The sequence below is a fragment of the Pteropus medius genome, unplaced genomic scaffold (genome assembly GCF_902729225.1).
Source record: "Pteropus medius unplaced genomic scaffold, Ma_sr-lr_union100, whole genome shotgun sequence".
NCBI lineage: Eukaryota > Metazoa > Chordata > Mammalia > Chiroptera > Pteropodidae > Pteropus > Pteropus medius.
In genome coordinates this window covers 5,187,012-5,214,683 of record NW_024349797.1, presented here as the reverse complement: position 1 = coordinate 5,214,683, position 27,672 = coordinate 5,187,012, and the positions used below count along the sequence as shown (strand labels likewise).

General features: G+C 45.2%; 1 protein-coding gene across 4 annotated transcripts in view; it reads right to left on the bottom strand.

Annotated features, from left to right (window-relative positions):
* Positions 1 to 27,672, bottom strand: part of ADCK1 (aarF domain containing kinase 1) — a 104,375-nt gene that overhangs the window by 61,089 nt on the left and 15,614 nt on the right. For 3 of the 4 annotated variants that reach the window (XM_039883932.1, XM_039883936.1, XM_039883934.1), the window contains one exon: positions 4,802 to 5,005. The exons of the other annotated variant lie outside the window; for it this stretch is intronic. In XM_039883932.1, the coding sequence (XP_039739866.1) occupies positions 4,802 to 5,005 (204 nt within the window). The remainder of the gene's footprint in view (positions 1 to 4,801; positions 5,006 to 27,672) is intronic. 4 annotated transcript variants of the gene reach the window in all.

The window sequence follows — 27,672 nt, the reverse complement described above, 5'->3', positions numbered from 1 at the left end:
AAAGGCCCTTCAGAATGTGACCTCAGCCCCAACTTTGCAACCTAAGCTTCACTGTTCGTCAACCTGAACCCCGTTCTAGTCAACAAGACCATTCGCCATGCACTCTCTGTGCCTCGTGCTCTCCAGTGCTGCACCTTTGCACAGTCCATCCCATTAATAGGTAACCCCCACTCCGGACTCTACACCCCCAGTCCCACTCATCTTTGAGAGGCTGGGCCAGATGCCACCTGCTTCAGAAAGTCTCCATCGCCCAGATGAAATCTCTCTGTCTGTCCATTCCTCTTGCCCCTCCTCGCAACTCTCTCAATCTCTCTCTTTCCAGCAAACTCCACGGGCACTTACACAGCCAAGTACAACAGTGATGAGCATACCTCCTGATGACTCCAGACTACAGGGGCCAGAATGAGGTCTTACCCATCCTTGGCTGCTTCCAGCACTGTGCCTTTTTCACTAAATCCCAGCTGCTTGGATAACAATGAGAGAGAAGGAATGGAAGAAGGAAAGAAAAGGTGTTGAACCATAGAATCGCAGGCTATTAGGGTCTGCAAGAGGACTCAGAGAACTCCTAATTCAGGTGAGGAAGGTGTGAGGATGGGCTGGTGGTCACTGTAAAGAACCTTACCAGGTCCTCCAGCAAGGAGCCAAGAGCTTCTAGGGACCAGAGTGGTCAACAGCCTCATGGCTTAGGCCTGAGTCTGTCCTATTCAGGGTGCAGAGATATCAGCGTGGGCTCCTTACACAGCATGGACGATGCCCAGGAGTTGAAAGAACTGGAGTCTCATCCACCTGTCCCAGCTCCCCTCAGCAGGGAAGGGCCATATCTCCAACACCCCTCCCTGATTCTCAAGCTTCGACGCCATCTGCTGGCCACTGTCAGCACTGCACCTAGATGCACAGCCCCTAGGACAGGCAGGGGACCATGGTTGAGACCATCCCCAAACCCACTCCGGATCCAGATCACTTTTGAGGCAGCAGAAAGCTCAGGTTTCTGATTGCTTTCCAGAACTTGTCATTCAGAATTTAAGCTAACATTCAAAATAAAAAGAAAGAAGTAAGTTTCTTTCTGGTAATACTAGCTGAGAAACTTCCTAGACACAGACACACAAATATTTCCAAAAGGATTTCTGCCACAGAGGAGTTTCATTACACAGGAGGCAAAGCACTGGGCTGGGAATCAGAAAATCTGAGGTCTCCTCCTGTCACTTAGATTTCCCTCCCTTAGCTATGTGGTTCCCTGCCCCCCACATAGGTACACAGGTACACAATCCCTGCCTAAGCAAGTCCCTATGCCAGGACAGTTCCCCTTCACTTGCTCTGGTCCAGGAATTTGGACTGATCCAGAACCACAGGTAAATAATGGGGTTCAGAAGAGTTGCAACCTCACTCTCATTTCCCACCCCCATGTTGGGGACACCTGTTAGGGCCAGTCCTATCTGCCTGGAACAAGGATTGGTCTGAGGACACTAGTTGCCCCTCCAAGGTCTCTGCTGATGGGAGGGGCCCCCAAAAGCACAGATGAAATCAACCAGCACAGGCTGGAACACAGTGGCCTCAAGCTCCTCTCTAGCTACCCCTCCCTTCTCTTCGGTCTGAAATTTAGAGGCAGCTATGCAGTCTTTTAGTTCCAGAAAACCTCAGACCCCATTCGAGGACTCAGCCCTAGAAGGAAGATGGTGATGCGTGTATGACAGATCAAGTTTCCTCTAACCATGCTTTTGAAACCAGGGACAAAACAGAGATTTCTACTGAGGGCCCCAAGGCAGTCTTGGAGCCCGGGAGCAGTAGGGCCTGCTCACACATCTTTCGGGGGAAGGGGGGGCGGGGGAGAGCTACTCCTTGAGATGTGTCAAGGGTGGGACTTGAGGAGGAGGGAAGTGCAAAGTGAGTGACTTTCCCCCGCCCTCCACCCCCACACGCACCTCCCCACACGGCCCCTTTCCCCTCCCTCCACCCACAGACTGGGAAAGTGTGTCACCGGGAACAAATGCCATCTTCCCAGGAGGGAGGAGGAGGAGTAATGGGAAGAGAAAACTTTGATCATGTGCCTGTGGGGGCCAGGGTAAGAATCCAGGGGTTTCTGAGCTTCCAGCTGTGAGGGACGCCCCACCAAAACCATGACCTTGACATTGGCCTCCCCTTCTCAAAAGGTTCAAGATAACCCGCAGGGCAGGAGCCACAGGCCACCATGCTCAGGGCTATTTGGCCAGAAGGGCCTGGAGAAGAGGTCCTGAAGATGCAGGGGAAATCTTCCAACCACAAGCATCCTCTGACCCATTAGGCGGGCCCATCATGGCTGCTGACACCCCAAACTTCTCATATCACCACATCCTGGCTTAGAGGGAACTACTGACCTGCTCTTGCCTCCCTCTTCCAGCTCTCCGCAGACAAGTCAGCTTCCAAGGGTTAATCTGCTGGCTTCTCTCCCATGCAGCCATCCCCCCTGAGCTGCCACCTGCCAGCAATGATGCACTTCACACTGTTATTACAGTGATTTATTTAGTTCTAATTTGGGGGTAAATCTCATGCTGTAAGAAGCAGGAGGCCAATAGTCTTGGCAAGAAGCAAAGCCACACGCGGGCCCACACTATGCTGATCTCGTCCCCTCTGCCTGGGGTCCCTCCATCCCGACCCTGCTCCTCCTGGCCAGCAGCCTGCTCCTGACTCCAGCCCTAAATTGGGCTTCCCTTTCGCATAATATCTCCCATTTTGGAGGAGATATTCTTCAGTGGAAAGGGCGTCCACAACGGTGTCTATGCTCCCCTCCAGTGTGATCCGTCCTCACCCAGAGAGTGAGTTGGTAAAGCCCCTCCAGGCCAGGCTGTCATCAAGGAGTGGAACATCTTTGGCCAGATGCTGGGCACCTCTATATTAAGGGACCAATAGCCAGGGCCAGCTCCACGCAGATCAGAGAGTATGGAACATCTGGTCTTTTTGAAACCTTGGCCCCTGCTCTCCGTCCTGCCCTGAGTAGCCTAAGGAAGCTGTCACTTGTTCGTCCATTGGTTCATTAAACAAACACTGGCACCTACTAAATACCAGATACTGTTCTGGTGCTGTAGATACAGGTAATAGAACCACCATGGTCTTCACCCTCAAAGACTTTAGTACTTACAGTGAAACCACCTAGATGCAACTAACCAAGCCACAAGATGCACAAGTGGAGGGAGCAAAGTTATGCAGAGGGTCAGAGAAGATTTCACAGGAAAGTGGGGGTTTGGCTGGGATGGATAGATGGACAAATGACTAGAAACACAAGGAATCAGTTTCCAGAAAGAGAATGGAATAAAGACATTCCAGGCAGCCAAAAAGCACAAGCACTGAGGGCCAAGGGTGCATAGTGGTCTGAGATAGTAGTGCAATGTGACCAGAGCATAGGGAAATAACAACGACAGTAGTAGCTAATATTTTTGAGCATTTGCTCCAGTCAGGGGCTGCACTCAGCACTCTGTATTCATTACCTCTTCTAATCCTCACAACAGTTTTACGAGGTTGACACTATGCCCCATTTTGCAGATAACGAAAGTGAGGAGCTGGATAAATAATCTGTGACTGGTCCAAGCCCCTGGCTCCAAAGCCCATACTCCAAAGCCACTGTGTCCCACCCAGTTAGAGTAATGAAAGAGCTAGGCAGGTTGAAGTGGATGGGGTGGACCTTGAAAGCCCTGCTAAAGATTTTATTTTAGGGTACATGGGAGGCATCGAAGGTTGTAAACTAATCTCAGAAAAGGCATCAACTGATCAAGACTTGACTTTAAAATTATTTTGCTCAGAAAAATGCTAGAAGAGCCAAATGATTCTCTCTCAAAGAGGAGAATTTCAAACAGAGTAATAGACGATGTGAGAGAGGAAGTTTTTAAGAAGATATTTCTGAGGTACCCTCAAATTATAGCACACAATTTGTATGGCTAGGCCTGACTGGCAGGCAGCTCAGCAACCTGCAGACGGCTCCTCAAACCCTCCCTCCCTGTCCCCAGAAGCAATAAAGCCAGAACTGGTCAGCGAGGGCCCATGCCACTGTGTCCACACATCCTGCAGGTCACTAGTATGAATCCAAAAAAATGTAACCAGGACTCTGGACAGAAGGGCCCTTTGTCCCCTTCCTCTGTTGCCCCAGCGGGGCAGAATAAAGATTGGAAAAGGAAGGTTTGAGGAGGCAAGTTTTAGCACTTAGGAGGAAGCACTTTTACAATTAAGGCAACTGAAAAAGAAAAGACCAGTGTGGGCAGCAGATGAGAGAATAAGCTTCCTATCACTAGAGGTAATCAAGCAGAGGCTGGAGGACTGCCTGCCACAGACGTTCCGGAAAAACCAGTGCACTGAATGACTTGAACAGCTTACTGACGGCATCACTGAGCAGTGCGCTGGAATCACTTATGGAAGTATCCTTGGACACTTTACCTTACCACCTAAGCCTCCATCCCTCGTCTGCAAAATGGGGTTAATAACAGTACCTACCACGTATGTTTGCGTGAGGGGTGAGATAATGCATGAAACATAGCACAGCTGTCGGCACTCAGTAAACCCTCAATAATTGATAGATATTACTAGGTTGAACCATAGAAATCAAATTAGGTTGCAGGTCAAAACCAATAGAATATGAACTACTTCATGTGGTTCAATGAACGTTTTTTTACAGAGGGCCACTGAGGTTCTTTCTAACAGCTTTGCTTTCAGCACTGAAAGCTCCAGTAAAGTGTGGTTCCACACCAGTGGTGGGTCCCCAGCACCTGGCAGAGAGAACTGCCAGGGCCTTTTCAGAAGCACCCACTGCCAGGGCCCAGCCCTCCCAACAGATGGCTACCTCTTTGCCCAGGTCCTCGCGGATGACCTGGCGGACCTCTTGCATGCTGCTCTGTGGGGCCTGGCTGTGTAGCACCTTCAGCGTGCTGGTGTACTCCTGGGGCAGCAGGTAGTCTAGGGCCCCCAGGTGCTGGCCCACCTTGATGAAGGTGCCCCGGTTGGCACAGCAGAGCTCACAGAGACGCCTGGCAGAACGGAGGTGCACCTGCAAGGAGAGAGACCAGGACCAGAGAGGTGTGAGCACACAGTGTCCACTGGACATTGTTCCCTTTTGCTGCCCCTTCTGCTTGAAAACTCTGATTTATTCGCCAGTGTACATGTGAACACACATACCCCACCCCACCCCACCCGGCCCCCCTTCATTCACCTTCCCTCTCAATGTTCTCCTTTAGTCTCGGTACCCAGAGCAGTTGATTCCAGCCTCCTCCTGAGGCCAGCCTTCTCATATGGCCTGATGCTTCTGATCTCCTTTCCATCAAAACTTCCCTAGTCTGGGTCCCACTCCCTCAGAAACGAGTGTTTGTTCAAGGCTTTTCACCAAATCTAATCTACTAATGATTCATTCAACGATATATCGAATTAATGTACTGGCCACCCAACCCCGACAAACTAATAATACTATATTTCATTTCAAGGCCTATAATTTATAAAACATGGTCATATACATTATTTCTTTTAATCCTTAAAGCAGCTCAGGGAGGCAGGTATTGGTATCTTTAAAGATAAATTCAGATGTTCAGCTTATAAAAAAAATAGCTAATAAATGTCAAAAGAGGTCTAGAAAACACTCCCAACTCAGGGCTCTTTTAACTCAGTAAACTTTTGCAGTGGTCTCCTATTAACTGGAGTTAAAATTTTACTGGAACATGGAGTAGGCAGCCGGCAGGTTGTCTATGACAGGGCAGCCTTAACTAGTGGCCCACCTCCTTCCACAGCTTGGAAATGGCCCCATCTGCCCCTAGGTTGTACATCCCCAGTCATCATCCCAGCTCAGCTGAGGGTCCTGTCTTCTTGGAGCTACAGCTTCTGAGGCAGGATTAGGCTGTGGGTACACACAGAAGACAAGGGAGCCCAGTGCCCTGTGGACCTGGTACCTTCTTCCACCCACGAAGTCAACCAAGAGATGGTTAACATCTGTGATGGACTCTTAAGTGCTATGAAAGATGCTGACATAATTAAGTGCATCTTGTAGGCAATAAACCACGTGAAGAATTAAATAACAGTTGGCAAACAACATGGAAGAAATGTTCAAAGATCCTGTATAATTAGTTGCCAAGTGAACCATACAGAAAACCGTTACTTTAGAAATTAAGAAGAGAACACTGCAGCCTTGAACACCCTTGTCCCAGCAGCCAGGATGTCCATCTGCCCGCTCCCACCACAGCAGAGCAGATGCCCCAGACTCCGGGCACTAGCAGGATATCCTTAGGCCCTTCAGGGCCTGCCCACGTCCAGCTCTGCTGGACACCGCTGCCTCCCACCCCGACGTGCTCTTGTGGAACCCTATGTACACATGACTCCATCTTCTGCACAGAGTCCTCCGCTTCAATGTGGATACCTAGCTGAAGTTGGGCCAAGGCGAGTCTTTTTCCCTGACAGGAGGTTATAGAGAGAAGGGACTTAATTCTAAGAATTAAGAGAGAGAGTATACCTCTAGAAGAGTCAAAGGGTTGTGGGGGAGGGGTAGATTCTCTTTCTTAAGAATTTGGAACCGGGGACTGAGCTGTGTCAGATAGTGAAAGGTCAGTGGTATGGCTGGCCAAGGCCACACTCAAGTTCTAGTTCTGAGGAAGTAAGAAAAAAGGTTAATTTGGTCAAATATGGTACCATATCCTTACAGTACAAGGGTCCAGGCTGTTATGAACGAATAACTTTTTGTAGCTCAAATAATCATCCGCCGATTCCGACCCAGTCGAAGACAAACTACAATCACCAGCAGAATAAGGGCAGCCAGAAAGGCATCCACGCTGTGATCAGGGTCCAGGTCCAGCCGGAGATGCCCAGGGAGGCTGCCCTGGCACCCAGCAGCCCATTCCCCCAGTGAGGTATGCTCATCCTCCATTCAAGGCTGTTCCAGGGTCAATGCCAAATGGAAGCAGAGGACAGGAAAATGGGGTGAGGACACATCCCACTTTCTCTTCCCCTCTCAGTAAAGACATCGGCCACCGTGTAGTCACTGGGGACTTATAGCAGGCCAAGTCCCATGCCCTCCGCCAGGTGGGGATATGTGACACAGCCACTTACACACAGAGAATGACACTTAGCAGTGGGATCCACTGAGTACTGCGTGAGCTCTGAGCTCTCAGATGAAAGAAACAAGAAGGCTGGATTAGAGGAGAGGCCTGGCTCCTGGGAGGAGACGCAGGGTATGGACATACGGCCGCTCAGCCCCGAATCCACCCTTCTTCACCTGTGTTGTAATACTGGAGCTGGACTGTGTCATTTCTCCACTGTCAGATGGCTCATTATTAGGTTCTGTCAACAGGGGCCCTGGAGGGATACTGGGAGGCCACAAGAGAGCAAGAAGTCTCCCTTGCCGGTCCAACTATGCCATTTTCAGCAGAGCAGCCAGTGGGTCAATGGCTTGGGAGTACCCATTTCAGTGGCCCTCCCAGACCAGCCCACTCTAAATTTTTCCACCACCTAGTAGGCCCGTCCTATGGACCAACTCAGACCCACACTCTCCGGCAAGTGTTCTAACCACCCAGCAGGCCATGCCTACACATCAGCTCCGGCTTATTCCTCCTATTGATTTCTCTGCCACCAGGCAGGCTGAGCTCATGGACCGTGTCTTCCACCATGTCTCCCCACCACCAGGGAGGGAGGCTCCCCAGCTCAGTCCTCAGCTCTGTCTTTGTTCTGTCCCCTCGGCCCTAGAGAGAGCAGCTGCTTTGTGTTTCTGTTACTTCTGTACCCTTAGAATCTTCTTTTAATCCTTCTAGGAATTAACTATCTTTTACTAATTAATAATCCTTTACATTAAATTTTCTCCATTCAAATCACCAGTGTGACTAGACTAGCTGATACACAGGGTTAGCCCATGTTTTTGAATAGATTAGGATAAAAAAAGAAGGCATTTTAGAACAAGAGAACGCATAACAACATGCCTCTGTGTGTGTGTGTGTGCGTGTGTATTTGTTTTGATGGCCTGCTCCACCGTTTTCTTTAGACTAGATTGATACCTGCATTTGTCTCTGCTGCCAGCAGCCCTTAGAAAGCATCAGCCTCACCCTACCAAGCCCTTTAACCGGGGAGCAGAGACAGGGCTCTGCTGCCCCTCACCTGAGGCTTGAGCCAGTCCCAGATAGGGTGTCCCTTGGCACAAAGTAATGGTCACCATCAGGACACTGTCTGGGCAGTGCTCAGGCATCCTCTGGTCACACAAACCCAGGAGGCCAGTCTACCCCCATCTCAACAGTTACTTGGCACATCAGCTTTTGGGGCAAACTATGTGTCCCCTGTATGCTCTGTGTACCTCAGGGAAATCCCCACATGTGCCATAATGTGTGTATTGATGGTGACTATAGGTCAAAAACCATCATCTATGAAACTGAGTAAGCATCTACTGCAAATGGCACCCGGAAACCAACTAAAGCAGCCCCAAATTCACCATCAAACAGCTTCTACACACACGCACGCATGCACACACACACACACATGGAGGTGAGGGACACTATCACTGACCAAAAAATTAAAATATTCTTTTAAGCTCAAAAAACACAAATGCTGAATAGTAGAGCAGGTACTCTAATCTCCAGGGTCCCTTTCCAGCTGCAGTTCCTATAGATTTACTGTCCTTTGGGATCAGAAGGCAGACCCCCACTCAGAATTTCAAGAAACCGCTGGCTTAGTGCAACGCGCCCCCTCCCCGCTTCCCGCTTCAACATCACTTCATTTGGTACCCGAAGGGGCTAAGCCTGCTGGCAGCAGGGAATACACACAGGAATCTCACAGTTCTCTCCCACCCAACATCCGTCCTCTGATCATGAGTGTGTGCCCGATGAAAGGCAGAGCTTCCAGAATCTCCTGGCTTCTGCATTCCTTTGCATCTGGTCCTTCATACGACACATCCCTTTGAGTACTTACATAGGCATAAGCACCAGGAGGGACATGCAGGTAAACAGAAGTTAGTTTATAACAGTTCTGTTCAATAGAACGTTCTGTAACGACGAAAACGTTCGGAATTTGCATTGTCCCATATGCGGCCACTAGCTACGTGGCTACCAGTGGCTACTGAACACTTGAAATGTGGCTAGTGTGACTGAGGAACTGAACTTTTCATTGTCTTTAATTTCATATAAATTAAATTTAAACCACCACATGTGGCCAGTGGCTATCATATTGGACAATTCAGGTTTATGAATTAGTAACAAGTATAATAAATAAATAAGAAATTTTTTATAATTTCTTATTCATTTAAACTAAAAAAAAAAAGTTCACCCATTTCTCTCCCCTATCCTGTCTCTTGCAACCACCAATCTGTTCTCTGTATCTATTAGCTTGGTTTGCTTTGGTTTGGTTTTAGATTCTACACCTAAGAGAGATTATACAGTATTTGTCTTTCTCTATCCAACTTATTTCGCTTAGCATAATGCCCTGAAGGGCCATCCATGTTGTCACAAACAGCAAGATTTCATTCCTTCAAATGGCTAATATTCCATTGTGTATATACTACAATTTCTTTAACCATTTATCTATCGATGGATACTTAGGTTATTTCCATATCTTAGTTATTGTAAATTATGCTGCAATGAACACAGGGGTGCATAAATCTTTTCAAATTAGTGTTCTGGGTTTCTTCATATAAATACCCAGAAGTGAAATTGCTGGTTCATATGGTAGCTATATTTTTAATTTTTTGAGGAACCTCTTTACTGTTTTCCATAGTTGCTACACCAATTTACAATCTCACCAACAGTGCACAAGTTCCCTATTCTCCACATCCTTGCCAATCTTTGAATAATCACTTATTTAGTGCCCTGTTCTAAGTACTATTCCTGGCCCACAGTAAACACTCAAATCTAGGTGGTGGTGGTGCTTATTGTTTTTAAATCTGCGCAAAATCTCTAAAATGATTTTAATATGTGTCTTTAAGGATGAAGAAATAATGTCAGAGAGGTTCAGTGATATTCCTAAGGTCCCAGAGCCAGCAAATGGTGAAATGTTGGTGTGTTCAACCATGTGCCAGGAACAAGAATCAACTGAATTTCTCTACGTACAAGCATTGTGAGGACGCAAGAAAGTACGGCCATGGTCCTCATGGGCCAGGGGCTTCTGATGCAGATTGAGAAGGGGACATGCACCCACCAAATGAGAATCACCAATGGCAGGCACTTAAGGTAGCTGTCCAGTCACTCCTACATATGACATGTGCTAGAGAGGACACCAGGGTGGCTTGAGTCAAGTATATGCAGTACAAAAGTCCAATGCAGGCTGTAACTGGCCTTGACTCCAAGAAATGGTCATAAAACATAATGATTAATAGCATCGGCTCTGAAATCAAAAAGACCTGAGTTCAAATCCTACTTTGCTACTTACCTGTTATATGATTGTAGACAAGTTAATAAACACTGGAGCCTCAGTTTCCTCATCAGTAAAAGGAAGAGAAAAATGATAACTGTCACTGAAATGATCAAACGAAGCAATGCAATAAAAAGAGTTTAAAACAGGGCCCAGAACATAGTCAGTGCTCAACAAACGAATAAAAAGAGACAGAGGGGAGAAAAAAATCCGTCTTCCTAGAAAAATACAATTCAAAAATTTAAAAAAAAAAAACACTTCAGGCCCATCTACTCCCTATACTTTGTTCAGTCCAACAAGTCTAGACCACAATCTAATAGACAGAAATAAGCTAATTTCATGCTGTGTCATCTAAATTGCAAAGCATCCGTGCATAAGAAATGCAAATAGCTATAAAGCCCTATCCTAATACACCAATTTCAGGTTCTCCTCCCCAAAGATCTCCCTGCTTCTGTTACTACCCTAACACTGACCACCCATTTGCTCATGGGACCCGCGTCTTGCCTTCGCCCAGCACCTGGTCTCACTGGCTGGTCGGGTGTGTCACAGCAGCGTGTCTTCACTGCAGAGCCCCCACACTCTGTCCCGGCCAAAAGATGCCAGGAGCAGCTGGCACAGACTCCCTGCCTCTCCTCCAACTTCGTTTTCACTCCCAGCTCAATAACTTGCCTTACAATGATCTCATTACCAATAACCTTGCTGTAATGAGTTTTAATCTGCCTCATATTAATTAAAAGCACTGTCATTAGCCAGCTTGGTTTGGGGTTTGAGAGGGGGGTAGTGAATAGCTAATAAGATCAACTCGATGCTGATTAATTATTGATTGGGAGGGATGGAGCAAAAGCCCAAGGAGGGCAATTCTTAACTCGTCTAAATCCCCAAGAGCAGGGTGTGTGGCCTCCAAACTTGGCCAAAAGGTACGAAAGTCAGACTGAACCAACAGGTTTCCCCATCAGAACTGGGCAATATCTCCAATGGGATTTAGGGGCGTATGTGAACAGAGAGGAAAGAGACAGCCAGAAACACATACATACATACCCCACACAATACAGGAAGGAAGAATCAGTGAAAGAGAAAGTGACAGACAGACCCCAAAACAGAGAAGAATTTTGATTAATTCTTCTAGTCAAAAACTCAAGACCCAAAGGAAATGCACTAGACTGTCAACAGTGGTATCTCTGGGCTGTAAGTATTTTTTCCTCTTTATAGGTTTTTCAGTATTCCCCAAATCTTTGAAAACTAATATATATTATGTCAAGAATGGGGAGAAATTTTTTTTAAATCATCCCTTCTTCAGTATCCTCTGGAAATAGAAAAGCTCAGCTGACTTTTTTTTTTTTCCCCAGCTTTAAATGTACAAGACTCTGCCACACAGACTTTGGTGCAGAGAGAGGAATCCAGCAGCTCCTCCCAAAATTCGCAGGGTGCTATGATGCATGTGTGTGTTTTCATCATGAAATGTAATTGTAACTACCCTCTCGTCCCAAGAAATCAGGTCAGGACTGCCTCTAAGATCTCCTTTCCGAATGTTATCCCTTGTTTTAAGTCATCATTTAGTCAACAAAGTAAAACTCATCATGTCTTGGGGAGAAAAAAACAAGTTGCAGTTTCTAAACATTTTGAAGGAGAGGAGACCAACCACAATTTAATCTCACTCCTTGGGAGTGTCCTCTGTCTCTCTTCTGATCACACATGGGTAAATTCTGGTAAAGAACACAAGGCCAGCGTCGGCCCGCCTCAGTCTATATCCCAATTTCACCACTCAGAATCTGCTGACCTTGGCAAATTACATGACCAATGTCTATTTCAGGCTTCTCATCTAAAAAAGGAAGATAATACTTAGTGCCTACTTCATGGGGCTGCTGTGAAGGTTAAACGAGGTAGCTAATACATATGCTCCACTTAGCCAGAGCTGGCATTTCTGTACTTGTAAGGGTACCTAGGATTTGTTTTAATCGGATATGGTAAGACACACAGAAACAGAAACAACTGTCACAAAGGAAGAAGATTTTACTCACAGTTCCCTAGAAGCAGGAGGCTTGGCATGCCATGCAGGGTCACATAGGGAGGCACCAAGGTTGGCCAGGAGCCACAGGGACAGAATGGAAAATGTGGGCAAGAGCTTTAATTGGAGATTCCATGGAAAATAATGGGTGAGACAGAGTAAGCAGGGTTAGGATTAACCAGTTTGAATAACTTCGGTGGGCTTTGGAGCACAGGGCATGTCCGTAGTTGTTTGGTGCCTGATCCTGCGGTGATGAGGACCTATGGATAGTGGCCCAGAGTATAACTGCTCAGTAAAGAAGGTGCTTGGTGGGTATTAGGCTCTGGATTGGTTGGTTTGCCTAGAAAAGGCATGCTCCCAGGTGAGGTGTTTGCTATCTCTGGGAATTAGGTAATCCTGGGATGTCAAAGGATCAGAAAATACAGGGGGAAAAAACATGATAAATACAATATTCTAGGTATACTCCCTTGGGGACTCTCATCTAGTATCATGGTTGCAAATATCGCCTACACACTAATGACACAGTTGCGTATCCCCTGCCAGGACCTGCTCCCTGACTTAGGACTCACACGTCTAACTGCCCTCTGACATCACTCCAATGTCCAATAAGCGCCTCACACTTAGCATAACTTTCCCACCACTCCCACCACCACCAAACCTGCTCCTCCCACAGTCTTCCCCATCTTAGGAAATTGAACTCTAAACTTGGGGTTGCTGAAGCCATAAATCTTGATGTCATCCTTGACATCTCTTCCAAAAGAGGGACCAAAATTACCTTCCCAACTGAAACAACAAAAAACTGGACAAGATTTACCAAAAAAAAAAAAAAAAAAAGTTTTTAAGGCACTGGACATAAGGCAATGAAAGGTAGTGATTCCTGAGAGATGGAAAACAAACACCACGAACCCTATGATTGCCTCAGTTTACTGAGCTTCCAGGCCACAGTGCAGGAAAGGAGAACCCAGGCAACGTCCACAGAACTCCGTGAGTTGAAGAGACAGAGCTGAGAGTCCACAAAGACCGAAGCAGCTAGAGTTTGCAGGACAGGGTACTGGAGAGGAGAGAGCTATACAAAGACAGAACCCTGAAGATCTGCAGAGGGCCCATCTCACGTTTTCAGCTGAGAACAGTCAGCACATGCACATGAGAAAACCACCTGAATTCAAAGGAAGAATAACCCCGAAAGACTGGAATTAACAGTACCAGTGCTGACATAGCGCCTATGTCCACCAGTCAGACTGGAAAACCACATAATTCATGCAACATTTGTTATAATGCCCAGCAAGGACTTGCCTCAGTACTGGGGACCATCCCAAACAAAACACTACCTCATTCTCGTCTAACAAATATTAAAAGAAATACTTGAAAAAAATCAAACTATTTCCAACTAACTAAAATAAAGCTGGAATGGCAATTTATATCAGACAAGAAAACTCCAATCCAAGATAGTGTCACAGTTGAATTCTATCAAACGTTTAAAGAAGAAATGAAACCGACTGCAAACAAACTGTTCCAGAAAACTGAAGGCAGATTACTCCTCAACTTGTTCTGAGACCAGCATTACCCTGATATCAAAACCAATGGAAAATACAAGGGAAAACTAAAACTATAGAGCGATGTTCAGCAAGTAGATACAAAACTTCTAAAAAAAAAAAATATATAGCTAATTGAATCCAACAATTTTAAAAAAGATCTATTTTTCTTATTACATCCTATCAGGTGGTACACAATTTTGATTTGTCTCCCTACAGGCAATGTGAATTTTGATCATTTCATTAAAATGGCTATCCACCTGGTTTCCTCATTCAAAGTAACTTGTTTTCTCTTTATAATTAGTATTTTGTGGGGAAGTACTTCCAAATTTTATAAATAATCGATTCTTTATCAAACTTTCAATTTATTCATTTGTTTATTTATATCAGTTTGAACTCATGAATTTCTACTTTTTCCAATGGATCGTAATCTATTACTGTCATTTTTAATTTTAACAGCCTTATTGAGGTATTTTAATACACAATAAACTTCATATATTTAAAACGTATAATCTAATACTTTTTGACATATGTATACAACTATGAAACCGTCACCATAATCAAGCCAGTAAACGTATCCATCACCCCGCAAAAGCTCCCGATGTCCCTTTGTAATTCCAGCCCCATACCTCCTATCTCCAGACAACTGATCTGCTTTCTGTCAGTATAGACTAGAATCTTCTAGAATTTTATATAAATGAAATCATACAGCCCATGTTCTTTTATTGTCTAGCCTTTTTCACTCAACAGGTTTTCTAAGATCCATCTATGTTGTTGCATATAGCCATATATTTATTCTTTTTCTTACTGAGTAGAATTCCATTGTATAAATATACCACAATTCACTTATGTATTCATCTGTTGATGTACATTTGGGTTCTTTCCAGTTTGGGAGTACAAATAAAGCTGCCATAAATGTTCATACACAAGTCTTTTCATGGACATATGCTTTCATTTCTCATGGGTAAATATTTAGGAATGTGATGGTCAAATTGTGCGACAGGTATATGTTTAACTTTTTAAGAAACTAAACTGTTTTCTAAAGTGACTGTACCATTTTACATTCCCATCAACAGTGAATGAGAGTTCCTCCATATCCTCCCAATGTTTGGTATAATAAGTCCTTTTCATTTTAGTCATTCTAATAGATGTGTAATAGTATTTCATTAAATTTGTGTTTCCCTAACATGTTGAGCATCTTTTCATGTGTTTATTTGCAATCTCTATATCTTTTTTGGTGAAATGAAATCTGTCCAAATCTTTTGTCCATTTTTTTAATGGGTTGTTTCTTTTCTTATTATTGAATTATAGGAATTCTTTATATTTCATATATTAGTACTTTATCAGATATACGATTTGCAAATATTTTCTCCCAGTCTGTAGCTTGTCTTTCTTTTCTCTTAACAACATCTTTCAAAAAGAAGTTCTTTTTATTTTGATAAAATAATCTTTGTCACTTTTTCTTTTATGGATCATGCTTTCGGTGTTGTATCTAAGAAATATTCGCCTAACCCAAATTGATTATTTTCTCCTATATTTTCTTCTAGAAGTTTTATAGTTTTGGCTTTTACATTTGGGTATGTAGTTTATTTGGAATCAATTTTTATACATGGTGTGAGGTGTGGCTCACAGTTCAATTTTGCATATGAATATCTAAATTGTCCCAGCTGTTTGGTGAAAAGACAAACCTTTCTACACTGAATTGCCTTTGCATCATTGTGAAAACAATGGTTCATATATGTGTGGGTCTATTTCTAGACTCTCTAATCAGTTCCATAGATCGGTTTGTCTATCTTGACACCAATACCACACTGTCTTGATTACTATAGTTTTATAGTAAGTCTTGAAATCAGATAGTATTATTCCTCCAACTTCATTCTTCTTTTTCAGTGTTATTTTCTAGCACTGATTCCAAAACCCTCTGCATTTCCATGTGAATTTTAGAAGCAGCTTGGCTTCTTAAAAAAAAAAAAGAAAGAAAAAAGCCTCCTGGGATTTTGCCTGAGATTGCCATGAATCTATAGATTTATTTGGAGAGAAAAGGCATCTTAATAATATTGAGTCTCCCAACCCGTTAACATTATATATCCCTCCATTTATTAGGTCTTCTTTAATTTCTCTCAGCAATGTTTTGATTTATATATCACTTTAGAAATTTCTCCTAAGGAAATAATCCAAGATATTAAAAAAAAAAAACCCTATGTACAAAGATGTTCAGATAGTATTAATTATAATGGAAAAACACATACATAGATGCATTTAAAAGCAGAAAGGGGAATAGTTAAGTAAATTATGCAACAGTAACACAACGGAGCACTAAGTAGTCATTTAAAATGAAGACTGGAAAAATGCTAAGGATCACATGTGAAATGAGAAAACCAGTTCGTTATATTGTTAGAACACTATGGAAATAACAGGAAGGGGCTAGAAGAGTGTATATCAAAAGTATAATGCGTTTAAATTTCTGAAATTATATGTAATTTTTTCCTGACTCTAAATTTTTTATAATATTATTTTATTTTTTAATTTTAAAATTGAGATAGAATTCACATACCATAAAACTTACCATTTTAAAGACTATAATTCAACAGTTTTTACTATATTCACAAAGTTATGCAACTATCAACACCATCTAATTCAAGAACACATAAATTGTTTTATTTTTTAAAATCAATTATTTTAGTCACATGTCATATAAATAACCACCTTGAGTCTTTAAAAAAAAAGACTCCTGTTTTCATTTAATTTATATGTCCTCACTAATAGATGATAAAGTAAATGCCCAAGTATGTATGAGCTTCCCATCATCTCATGTTTTACTAACACTCCAGCTTAGTTAATAATTTCATATTAAAATGAGGATCAAACTTAAGTTGCCAAAAGGCTTGTCAGCACAATGCAAGTACAAATAGGTCTCTGATTTGTAATTTTCACATACTCTTCTCCATAATCATTAGTTCCTATTTGAGTTGATTCACTGTACCAGCATACGATATAAGCTGCTGAGAAACAAATAGTGTTCATCACGTATTCTGTAATAATGGTCCTCAGTAGTAAATGCACCATTTCTTACAGTGCATGAAAACATTCACAGACGTGATTTCACCTGATCCAGGTAAGAGCCTTGAGGTGGATACTAGCATCCTCTCCATTGCACAGATGTGGACATAGAGGCTCAAAAAAGTTAGGGGCCTTGCAGGTGTTACTCAGCCCATAACTAGTAGATACAGGGTTTAAGTCATTATCTTCCGATACCAAAACCTGTCCCTTTCTACTAACCTCTGCTGTCCCTTCAAAAACACTGTTAAACATTCTTCCTGAATTAAAAAAAAAAACCCAGACACCAGTGCCTGCTATGGGCCCACCGTGTTGCCCTCCCCACATGCTCACAACCTCCCAACTCTGGCCCCAGCTGAGTCTCAGCTATTTCCCACAGCTGGGCCACATGGCCGCCATGGCGCCTGGCCATGTCTGGTCTCCCAGGAGCTGGTCTAGTAAGTCGGCTAACAAGACCGAGATTAGGAACAAATTCATGAACACACAGGGGCCTGAAAAATACCAGTTGCACAAACAAACTGAGATCGGGAGTTGTTGGGAGAAGGAAGTGAGGGAGGCCCAGGAGGCATAAGACCTCTCACTGCAAACACTGGACGAGGCCACAGACTGTGCAGCCAGCCCAAGGAGGTGGGTCAGGGAGGGGACGCTGGCCACAGTGGGAAAAGGGAAACAGTTTTCAACGACAACCCTCCGAAAGTCCCCACTGCCTTCGGTATGAAATTCAAACTCCTACCAGTGCCTACCAGGCCCCCCATGATGCAACCCAGGCATCCTTGGTCTCATCTCTCACCTCCCCACTCACTGGCTATAACCTCCAACGGTGGTCAGTCGCCCCCTGCGCCATCTTCTGCCTCTCGGCCTTTGCACAGGCAGCTCTCTCTTTCTCACCTGTCAAAATCTTCAACCTGGACCAAAGCTGAGCTCCCCTCCCCTCTTCCTAGTCCCAGTTTGCCCCTTCTCCTCCCTTCCCTCCTCCCCCTCTCACAGAGGATACTACTGCCTCCCACCAGTCCGGAACTAACAGCAGAGTCAGGAGTTCCACCTCAGCATGGCTCTCAATCCTCCCTTTATCTGAGCCTCTACTGGAAAAATTGGGTTCCTACTCGTGCTGCAGCTCTGGGGCTGTGACACCTGCTCTGCTCTGGGCACGGAAAACAAAAAGCAGGGAAGCAACCCCAGACATGGCCAGGCTGCAACCAAACTGTGACCTAAGGTGAGAGGCCCAGAGCAACAGACTTTCCAAATATCGGGGACAATGTGTGAGTGATCTCCCATGAGGACGGCCTCCTCGCGGTCCACGTCTCCTCTCTTTCTTGGCAGGGAGCAGATGGGCAGATCCTAAGAGGGCCTCTGTTTAAGGATCTGGAGCGGAAGCTTTTCCCCCACAACAGCGATGGCTGAAATCATGGATGATTCACTCAACAAAAGCCACATGTCCGTCACCACACAGTACCTACACAGTTGTCCCCACCACTACCTCTCCCTTCCCCTATGCTCTCCAAAAGGGGCCGCTGGCACTGCTTCTGTGAGGAAATGACACTCTACCAAGAGGTGAAGTCAAATAATGCAGGGGCAACCACTCATCCTGCAGTAGCCAGTTCAAAGTCCCTTCACCCTAGGCCAGACTTCCAGGGCTATTGCTGACACCTGGTTCTCAAAGTTTCCCTGGAGTCCTCTCAAGGCCATCCAAAGAGAACCATTTCCGAGGCCCTGCATGGCTGGACTGAGACATGGAGAGGACCACAGCATGGCTTTTGGGTCTGGGCTCTGACTGGCCCCTGCTTTCTAAGCCCACAGCAGAGGTGGGGGTAAGGGGAAGGGGCTGACACCAGCTGAGCATCAATGTCCAGTCCCCAAACTAGGTCAGGTGTGGGGGAAACATGCTGGCTTAGGGGAGCAGGGATGGTATCGGGGAGATGCTATAGTTCCCATTAGAGGAGAGACCAGGCAAAACGGCTGCCAAGGTCCCTTGGCAGCTTGTCCTTGGGGAATCACACCAGGCCTCTAGGGCTGCATTGCACACCCCAAACCAAAACCAAATTCTGTGGGGTGTGAATGTGACAGCAAAAGCTGTCCCAGAACCAGAGGCATTTACAGATCCAGGACTGTCTCACACTGGGTTATTATACTGTGGGACTTCTCATCACAAATTACAAATTCTGGGAGCAGAAGTCCCCAGAGCATTCAATAGGGAAGCAAGTGAAGCAGGTGTTAATGGGGTAACTCTGAGGGATACTGAGAGGGGCGGTGTGTGTCTGTATGCAGCAAGAATTTAGAAGGACAATGCAATAAAATGCAATAAAAATGTAACATTTTAATTAAGTTTCTAACATTTATTAAGCACTTACTATGTGTTAGGCCCTCATCTGAACACTTTATATGTGCATTAGCTCACTTAATTCCATAACTACCTTATAAGGTACGCACAATTATTATCCCGTTTTACAGATAAAGAAGCTATGGCTCAGAAAGGTTAAATAACTTGGCCAAGGGCACATAGGCAAAAGTAGTGGCAGAGCTGAGGCCTGAACCCAGACATGGACTCCAAGACCACAATGCTCTTCGACCACAGTGAAATGCTTCTTAGAGTACCTGGATACTTCAGAAGAAAAGGTTATGAACCAGGACTCAAAGATCTGGAGTGTGGGCCAATTCTGCTCCTAACTTAGTGCCCTACTTATGTAAACCTGAACAAATCGTCCCAGCTTGCTGAACCTCAGTTGGCTCATTTGTAAAGTGAGAGATTGAACAGAATCAGGAATAGCAAGTGGGTGGCATACAAGTCTCCTCTCCATTACCACACTGTGGCTCACATCAGACATCACTAATCTACCACAACATGTGATCACTGGGCCCAGGTGGAGACTCATGTCTCCTCCATTCTGCACTCAGACAACCACTACTTGTCAACTGGAGTTGGCAAATAATATATATTTGCTTTCCCAGAGTTAGGTTGTTTCTGAGGTGTCTTCTAACAATCTACAACTGTATTATTAAGGTTCTAAAGACAAAATTTTAATTCTAACCCAGTTCCAACTAGAGTTGTCTTTACACCTCAGTCTTCCTTCTACAAAATGGACATTATGTTACCTGTGGCCAGCTCCACTTTCTTCACTACCCACAGTGATCACCACTCCAGACCAATGCCCAATCTGAGTTACACGAGCTGGATCAGCTCTCGACGTGGTCCTGCCAGGGCCCTCTCCATCCCCTCCCTCAATAAGGGGGCCCAATAAAGGGGAGATCTAAGGCTAAGGGCGCTGACATGATAGAATGAAGAGATACAGGTTCTTTTGCATTAAGCACTGTGTTTCCAGAAAATTCCAGTTAAAATGCAAATACTCCGTAGAGGTGGTAACACAGGAAATTATTATCTGTCATTGTCGACTTGGCAGGAGTTTCTTTACCTGTCTGTTTTCCAGCCTCAGCAACTGAGAGCAGAGTTCTATGGAATGAGATAGCTTCCAAATATAGGTTCTGTTTCAGAGAAGGCCATCCTAAAAAGAAAGTAGCAGGAGGAGACATTTGGGGAGGGCAGCTGCTAATGGCTGAGAAAGCTTAATGAATAAAACATGCTACACAGCCGCCAAGAATACTTGTATTTTAATAAACAGGGTTTTGAGCCAAAGGACTTAATCTCTAATGGTGGAATTACAAGCATCAGCAATGATTTAGGGAAGTATTAAGGAAAGAAAGTTGTTCCAGCATTCCTGAAATCCCACCAAATGAGCTGATGTGAGGGTGCAAGCCCTCATCAAACAGCGAACATGCTACAGATTTAAAGGATTAATAATACTACTGGCAACTTATGACTGTCTGCCAGTGAGCAAGCCTGCCACCACACAGACAAACCCAGATGCCCACAGGAGCCCAGGACAGACATTCTTTGGTCTGGAAAGCACCCATTTGAAAACCTAGCTGCCAGAGAACCCTTCCCTCCATGTGCCCCATAATCACACACACTGAGAAGATGCATAATTAATTTGTTCGCAACAATTACTCCGGGCTAGAAGAGTAAGGGCATTTCTGGAATGTCAATTACAGGCAAGAAAAAGCAATGTTAGGCCACAGGCAGAATAACATATCCAGCCAGGCTGCCTCCCTTCCCTTCCTCATCTTCCCTGTTCAGCCAACGGCCTGGGTGTGAAACAAGAGTCTCTTTCATTTCCTCACAGCCTTAGGATCTCGGAGGCTTGTGGGAAGGATCACAAAACAAAACTAAGAAAGATTCAGAGAAGGAGGCTCACTCTAACCTCAGAAAGAGGAAATAGGTACAAAGATCAGGCGCAATGTGAAGATCAACAGGCAGGACATTTGGAGGACAACAGAACACACAGGAATCAGATGAAGTTAAAGAACTCTTACTAATTTCATTCATTGTGATAACGACATGGATACTTAGAAAAATATCAGTTGTTAGAGATGGACACTGAAATTACTGATGAAATGCCATGATTTCTGTAATTTAAAATTCTTCAGGAATGAATGAATGAATTACAGCAACATATTTTAGATCTAGGTGCCAGGTATATGGTTCATCATATTATTCTCCCTACTTTTTAATTGCATTTGAAATTTTTCATACAGAGATTTTTTTTTTTTTAAAGATTCAAAGGCAGATCTCAGAGTTCCTAACCCTTTGCTGTGGCCTAGAACGCCCTCTGTTCTCAACCCTAGCCAGGTCATTTTATTCTACATGTCCTGTCCTTCACTCTACTCCTTGCTGGCCTCCTTTTGGGTCCTTAAACAAGCTGAGCTCATTCCCATCTCAGGGCTTTTAGGCTTGCAGTTTCCTCTTCCCAGGGCCAACTCCGTGGGCATGTAAACAGTGTAGCCACACTGAGCCCCACACTCAGAAGAACTCCACACTTGCGGTTTAATATGGAAGACAGAATAACGCCACACACACACATACACTCTCAACAAAGATGCCCCCGACATGGAACCTGTGAATATGTTCCTAACATGGCAAAGGGGAATTAAGGTTACAGATGGCATTAAGGCTACTATTCAGCTGACCTTGAGATAGAGAGATTATCTCAGATCATCCAGGTGAACCCAGTGTAATCACGATGGTTCTGTTAAGTGGAAGAGAAAGGCACAAGAAGAGAACCAGAAAGACGGCAGCATGAGGACTTGGCCAGACACTGCTGGCTTTAAAGATGGAGAAAGGGTGCCATGAGCCAAGGATTGCAGGTATCCTGTAGAAGCAGGAACAGGGCAAGGAAATGAATCTCCCCTTGAGTTTCCAGAAAGAATGCAGCACCGCTGTCATGTTCATTTTAATCCGGTGAGAACCATTTCAGACTTCTGACCTCCAGAACTGTAAGAGAATAAATCTGCCTTGTTTCAAGCCACTAAGTCAGTGATAGTTTTTTACAGCAGCAATAGGAAACTAAAACCGTAGCTGTCTTGAAATTCTTAATTTTATCTTTGAATATGTGTTTAGCAAGTGAAGCCTGATGGGACAACAGAGCACGTGCTGGGGAATTCATCTCACACACAGTCCCAAATCCCCAGTGGGTTCTTGGCTGCCCACCCCTCATGTTCCCTGGCTCCACCTGGCTCCCCACCTCCACCCCACAGTCATAGCTGCTCTTCACCTAGGGTGGCGACCAGATGCCTAGGCCTGCATTCTGCCATTGCCCTTCCTCACAACTGGGAGCCTGGGTGTAGGCATAGGAGGGTCGAGATTACACCCATGTCACACAGTACCCCTCCCCATCCCAGACAAGCATCACCACAGCAAGTTCAGCAAGTGACATGGCAAAAAACCTCTCCCCTATCCCCAATCCAGGTCCTCAGGACAGTCTCTTGGGAGTTAGTTGCCCATGCACTACAGGTTGGGGCTCAGGGCCACAGGAAGAGGAGATTAACTTCCCTACTCCCAGCCAGAGCTCCACATTTGCATTTTGCAGTGGGCCCTGAAAATAAAATTTCGTCGTCCGCCCTGCCTCTTCCTCTATCAGTCCTCCCCACACCCCACGCCAGGACGCCCTACATTCTTTACCTGCTGGTTCTTTCATCACTTTTCAGTTTCAGCTGAAAACTCCCCTGTCAGAGAGCCCTTCCCCAGCCCAGCTACAGTCACTTTTGATCCCACATATTATCTCTTTTAGGGCACTCAGCAAGAGCTGTCATTATCTTGTTTACTTACTTCATTGATCCTCTAAAAAGTATTTAGCGAACCTGGTGTGTGCCAAGTGCTATTGTTATGGATACAGCAGCAAGCAATCAGACTGAGTCCTTGCCCTCCTAGAGTAGATATTCTATGAGTTCCGTCAAATGATAATTACCTCTTGTCCCCTCAAGAACAGACTATTGCATACCCAGCATCTTACACAGTGCCTGCCACATAGTAGGTGCTCAATAAATATTTGCTGCACAAGTGACTGAATAGTGAGTGGCTTAGGCAGTCTGCACTGTGACCAGGGACAGCATGAAGATATCTCTCTTTGTTCTCCAGAATGTGGGACATGAAGATCTGTCCCACTAGCAAGAAACTGAACGGAAGGAGAGGCATGGAGAGGGACTAGGGAGCGGGAGGGGGCAGGGCCCCAGTTCCTGAACCACACTGCCTTGAATTAGCTTCACATATATCTTGCCATTATCAGTCAACAGTTTATTTGTATATTTAAGTGCAGTTACTCTGCTAATTGGACATATGTCTCACAGCTCTACACGGAAAAGTCTATTAAAAAGGCTCGCTGTAACAGGCAAGAGCTTTGAGGGTAGTTTTATTCAGGGACAGGGAGGGAGCTGAGTAGATTTTAATTTGTAAGAAAATAGCTGCTTGGGGCCAAGACAGTAAGAAGCAAGAAATCGAGAACAGGCTATTAGATTATGACTGTTGTTAACAAGCGCGTCGATCACTCTTACAGCTTCAGAGGGCCTTCCATCAACTTCATTAGTTCTAGCCCGCCCTTTCCTCTATGCTTGCTATTCTAGCAATTCCTATTTTGAAGAAGTGGCCACTGAGGCAAGAGAAATGCACCTCGCCCAAGGCAGTATGAGTTTGGCCTCATAGCCCCTGTGGCCTAACCTCCTGAGCACAGTAAGGTGTGAGAATTTTGGAGTCTGATGTGAACAGCCCAAAGGGTTTGGGGAGAATTGGCAGAGGCTGAGGGAATGGGAGAGAGGTGGCGGAAAATGCTGGTTTCTCAAGGCTTGACAAATGACTCAAACACCCTGATACAGCAAGGAAATCCACACTCCACGTGCTAGCCTAGAGGAACCCTGAGAGCTCATCCAGTCCAGAGGAGAGAGCCAGGAAGTCAAATTGTTACAGGCACAAGCTTAGGAGCCACACTACTGGGGATAAATCCAAGACCCTATGGTAGGTTGCATGGTGGCACCCCAAAAGATATACCCATGTCCTAACCCCCAGAACTGGTGATTGTGACCTTATTTAGAATCTTAAGAAGAGATCATCCTGAATTGCCCAGGTAGGCCCAAAATCCAACGACAAGTGTACCTATAAGAGAAGATGGAAGCAGAGATCGGAGTGATGCAGCCATAAGGGGTGCCTGAAGCCACTAGAAGCCAGACGTAGCAAGGAAGGATCCTTCCCTAGACCTCCGGAAGGAGCATAGCCCTGTTGGCACCTTGATTTTTGACCTCTGGTCTCCAAAACTGCAAGAGAATAAGTTTCTGGAGTGGCTTCATAGTGTAGAGGTTAGCACATCTGCTTTATACGCAGAAGGTCCTGGGTTCGCGCCCCAGGTGGAGCCTCGGACCGTATCACAGGGGCGCCAGGCCCTGGGTACACGCCCCAAGCATGTGGGAGGAGACGCCCCACCTTCAGAGATCCAGTTCTTAAGGGGAAACTGCAACATCCATAGGTGGAGGGGGGCGGGGATTAAAGAGGGGAAAAAAAAAGAGAGAATAAGTTTTTTTTGTTGTTGGCCACCCAATTTGTGGTGATTTGTTATGGCAATCACAGGAAACTAATACCCCTGCTTATTAGCTGTGGGCCCTTGGACAAGTCACTTAATCTGTCTACCTCAGTTTCTTCACCTGTAAAATAGGGATGATAACAATAGTATCTACCTCATAGGGATGCTGTGAAGTAAAAGGAGAAAATAGAGAGAAAGCTCATAGTACAGCACCTGTCCCATAGCGTTCAGTCAATGCGAACACTTGTTAGCATCAGAAGCATACCTGGGGAACTCATTAAAAATATGGTTTTCTAGAGCCCTCCCCATTGGGATCATTGAAAACAAATCTTTGGAGTATACGATCTAGGAATCTGTACTTTATGGCTCCTCAGATGACTTTGGCTGTCTGACAGGTTGGAAACTACCAGTCCGTTGTCACATTCCCACCTCCATGACAGATAGACATGAATCCCTTGTTTCTGAAAAGCTGCCCTTGCAGATACAGATTTCACGAGTGTCCTTGGTAAACTATTCTAGTACTGAACTGCTTCAGCAGTAAGGAAACCCCAGCTTATGCCTATCCCGAATCCCTCATCACGTAGCTTCATCCCATTTCCCTTCGCTACTCACAGCAGGGCCAGAAACTGCTCAGATGTGGTGGAACCACCCAGTCCACGGCAAGAAAGGATTCTGCAGGAACTTTTCAATGAGAAAAGCAATCAGCAACGGGAAGCCTAGTCATGGTTAGTCTGGGTGGGGTCCGAGATGGATAAGAACAGGCAGAAGCTGGAGTTTCTCCAGCTCCTGCCCCATTAGTTACAAGCTAATGCAGTACCTCAACACAGCACCATTGCTGGGGAGCATGGCACTCTGCCACCCACCCAAGAATCAGGCGGCAGAGCAGTTGGAGAACAGCTCTGCAGCAGCAGGAAGCCAACCCTGTCTGTCCAGGCAGCCCGTGTAGGCAAGAGAACTGAAGACATGAGCAAGTGAGAAACTGGCTAATGTGACAATCACGCTGATGAGAATGGAGAAACACCGCACTCACGGCAACAGCCTTCCATTACCAGAAACCCAGGGGCTTATTTTGTTTTATTTCAGCTATGGATTTTGGAAAGGGATCACCACTTCCGAGCAGCAGTGACAGCAAACATCATCCCATCAGGCAGCTTTAAGCCCGAAACAGCCCCAGGTGAGGAAGAAGAGAAGACCCAGAAAGAAAGTGACCAAACCCAACAGGGGAAAGACCAAAGCAACAGTGGGTACAAGCCAGAGTCTGGCCCAGTGTCTGCTACAAACGGTGCAGCCTGTGCTTCTGAAAGTGTGACTGGCACCAGTGATGCTGTGCAAAAATGTGGTACAAGAGGTAGTTTCGGATGGTACCCAAAATGCTTATTTGCATATGCATTAGATCCACCCCCCAAAAAAGAGATAGTTAGCCTATCCAATTTATAATTTGACAGATATTTTTCCTTAGAGCAAAACCAAGTAATGGGAAAAGAGTCAACAAAATAAAAAATATCATACAAACACATGAATTGTTGTTTATAAGAAAGTGCATGGGAATGATAAACAATGCAAGATAGTGCTCACTTCTGGTTGTCTAAGAGGAGGCTGGGTAAGGTATTATTTCTGAAATAGGCCAGTGAGCACAAGGGTAATTACTAAATTGTTTTTTATACCTCTTCTTAGATCTTATATATTTCACGTTTTTAAAAAGCTATGGAGACATGGTGAGATGGGATACTGTTATTGGTCATGGTCCATAGGTCACTGACAAGTCTAGAGCAATTAAGAGAGTAACTTGGCTTTGCGTGGCCTGCCTGAGAGCTACAGAGAAGCCACTGCACAGTGCACCCAACCTCCAAAGATAGTTGGTGCCATGCCAAAGTTTCCTCCAAGGTCCCCACTGATGGGAGTGGAGCTCCTAAGTCTCTCCCCAGACAACACCACAGCCCTAGAACCCACTTCTATGGAATTCTCTTCAAATTAGAAGGTGTTGGGGTCAAGGCCACTGCAGAAAGTTGTGCAGGTTTGCAATGCAGTATTCAGAGAGATTTGAGTACACAGAAAACCAAAAAGGAGGTGCTAGATGCAATCGCAGGCTGTCTCCCTATTCCAGACGCCTGGTCCTTAGATGACCCAACCAGAGCAAATTAAATGCAGCTCATGCTCCTGCAGAAATTATCACAAACTCTGAAAAAGCCAGTCACCAAGAAAGCAAGGATTCAACCTTCCTCATCCTCTATGCAGAACAATCTCAGGCAGATGTTCCAGGATGACCCGCAAAAGCAGCAAAAGGGGACAAAGTGCATGAAAACTCACTGAAAAGCTTCCACACCAGGTTGACAGACACCGCACATGCACAACCACTGTGGCACAATTAGACATCCCAATTCTGAAGGAGGCCTTCCTGAGCATGCACCACCCCCACCACAACTCCCAACCCCCAGGCTGGGTTAGGAGCCCCTCTTGTGCAGGGCTGCTGTCCCAGCTCGTCGTGGCTGGGAGTGATGTCAGGGGCCAGAGCTGGAATGAAGGCAAATTAATCCTGCAACTGGTGATTTCACACCTGCTTCCCCCACTAGACTGAGCAACTTTACATCCTTTATATCCTCTGAGCCTGAGCCTCACACAGCAAGCTGTTTACGTTTGTTAAAATGGATGGAAGAATGGTGGAGACACGTCATGGTGTAGCCAGGACAGTCGCCAGCTTCCCGAGAGTATTCCTAAAGAGCCAGACACTGCTACAGTTCCCCTTGCAGAGCAATACGATCTTTAAAACGCTTACTGATTTACCATACCTTCGCTAAGCTTGTGGCAGGGTTACCCTCCAAATCGGCAGTTGTTCAACAGCTTAATACTTGAAAAGCTTTCCCAA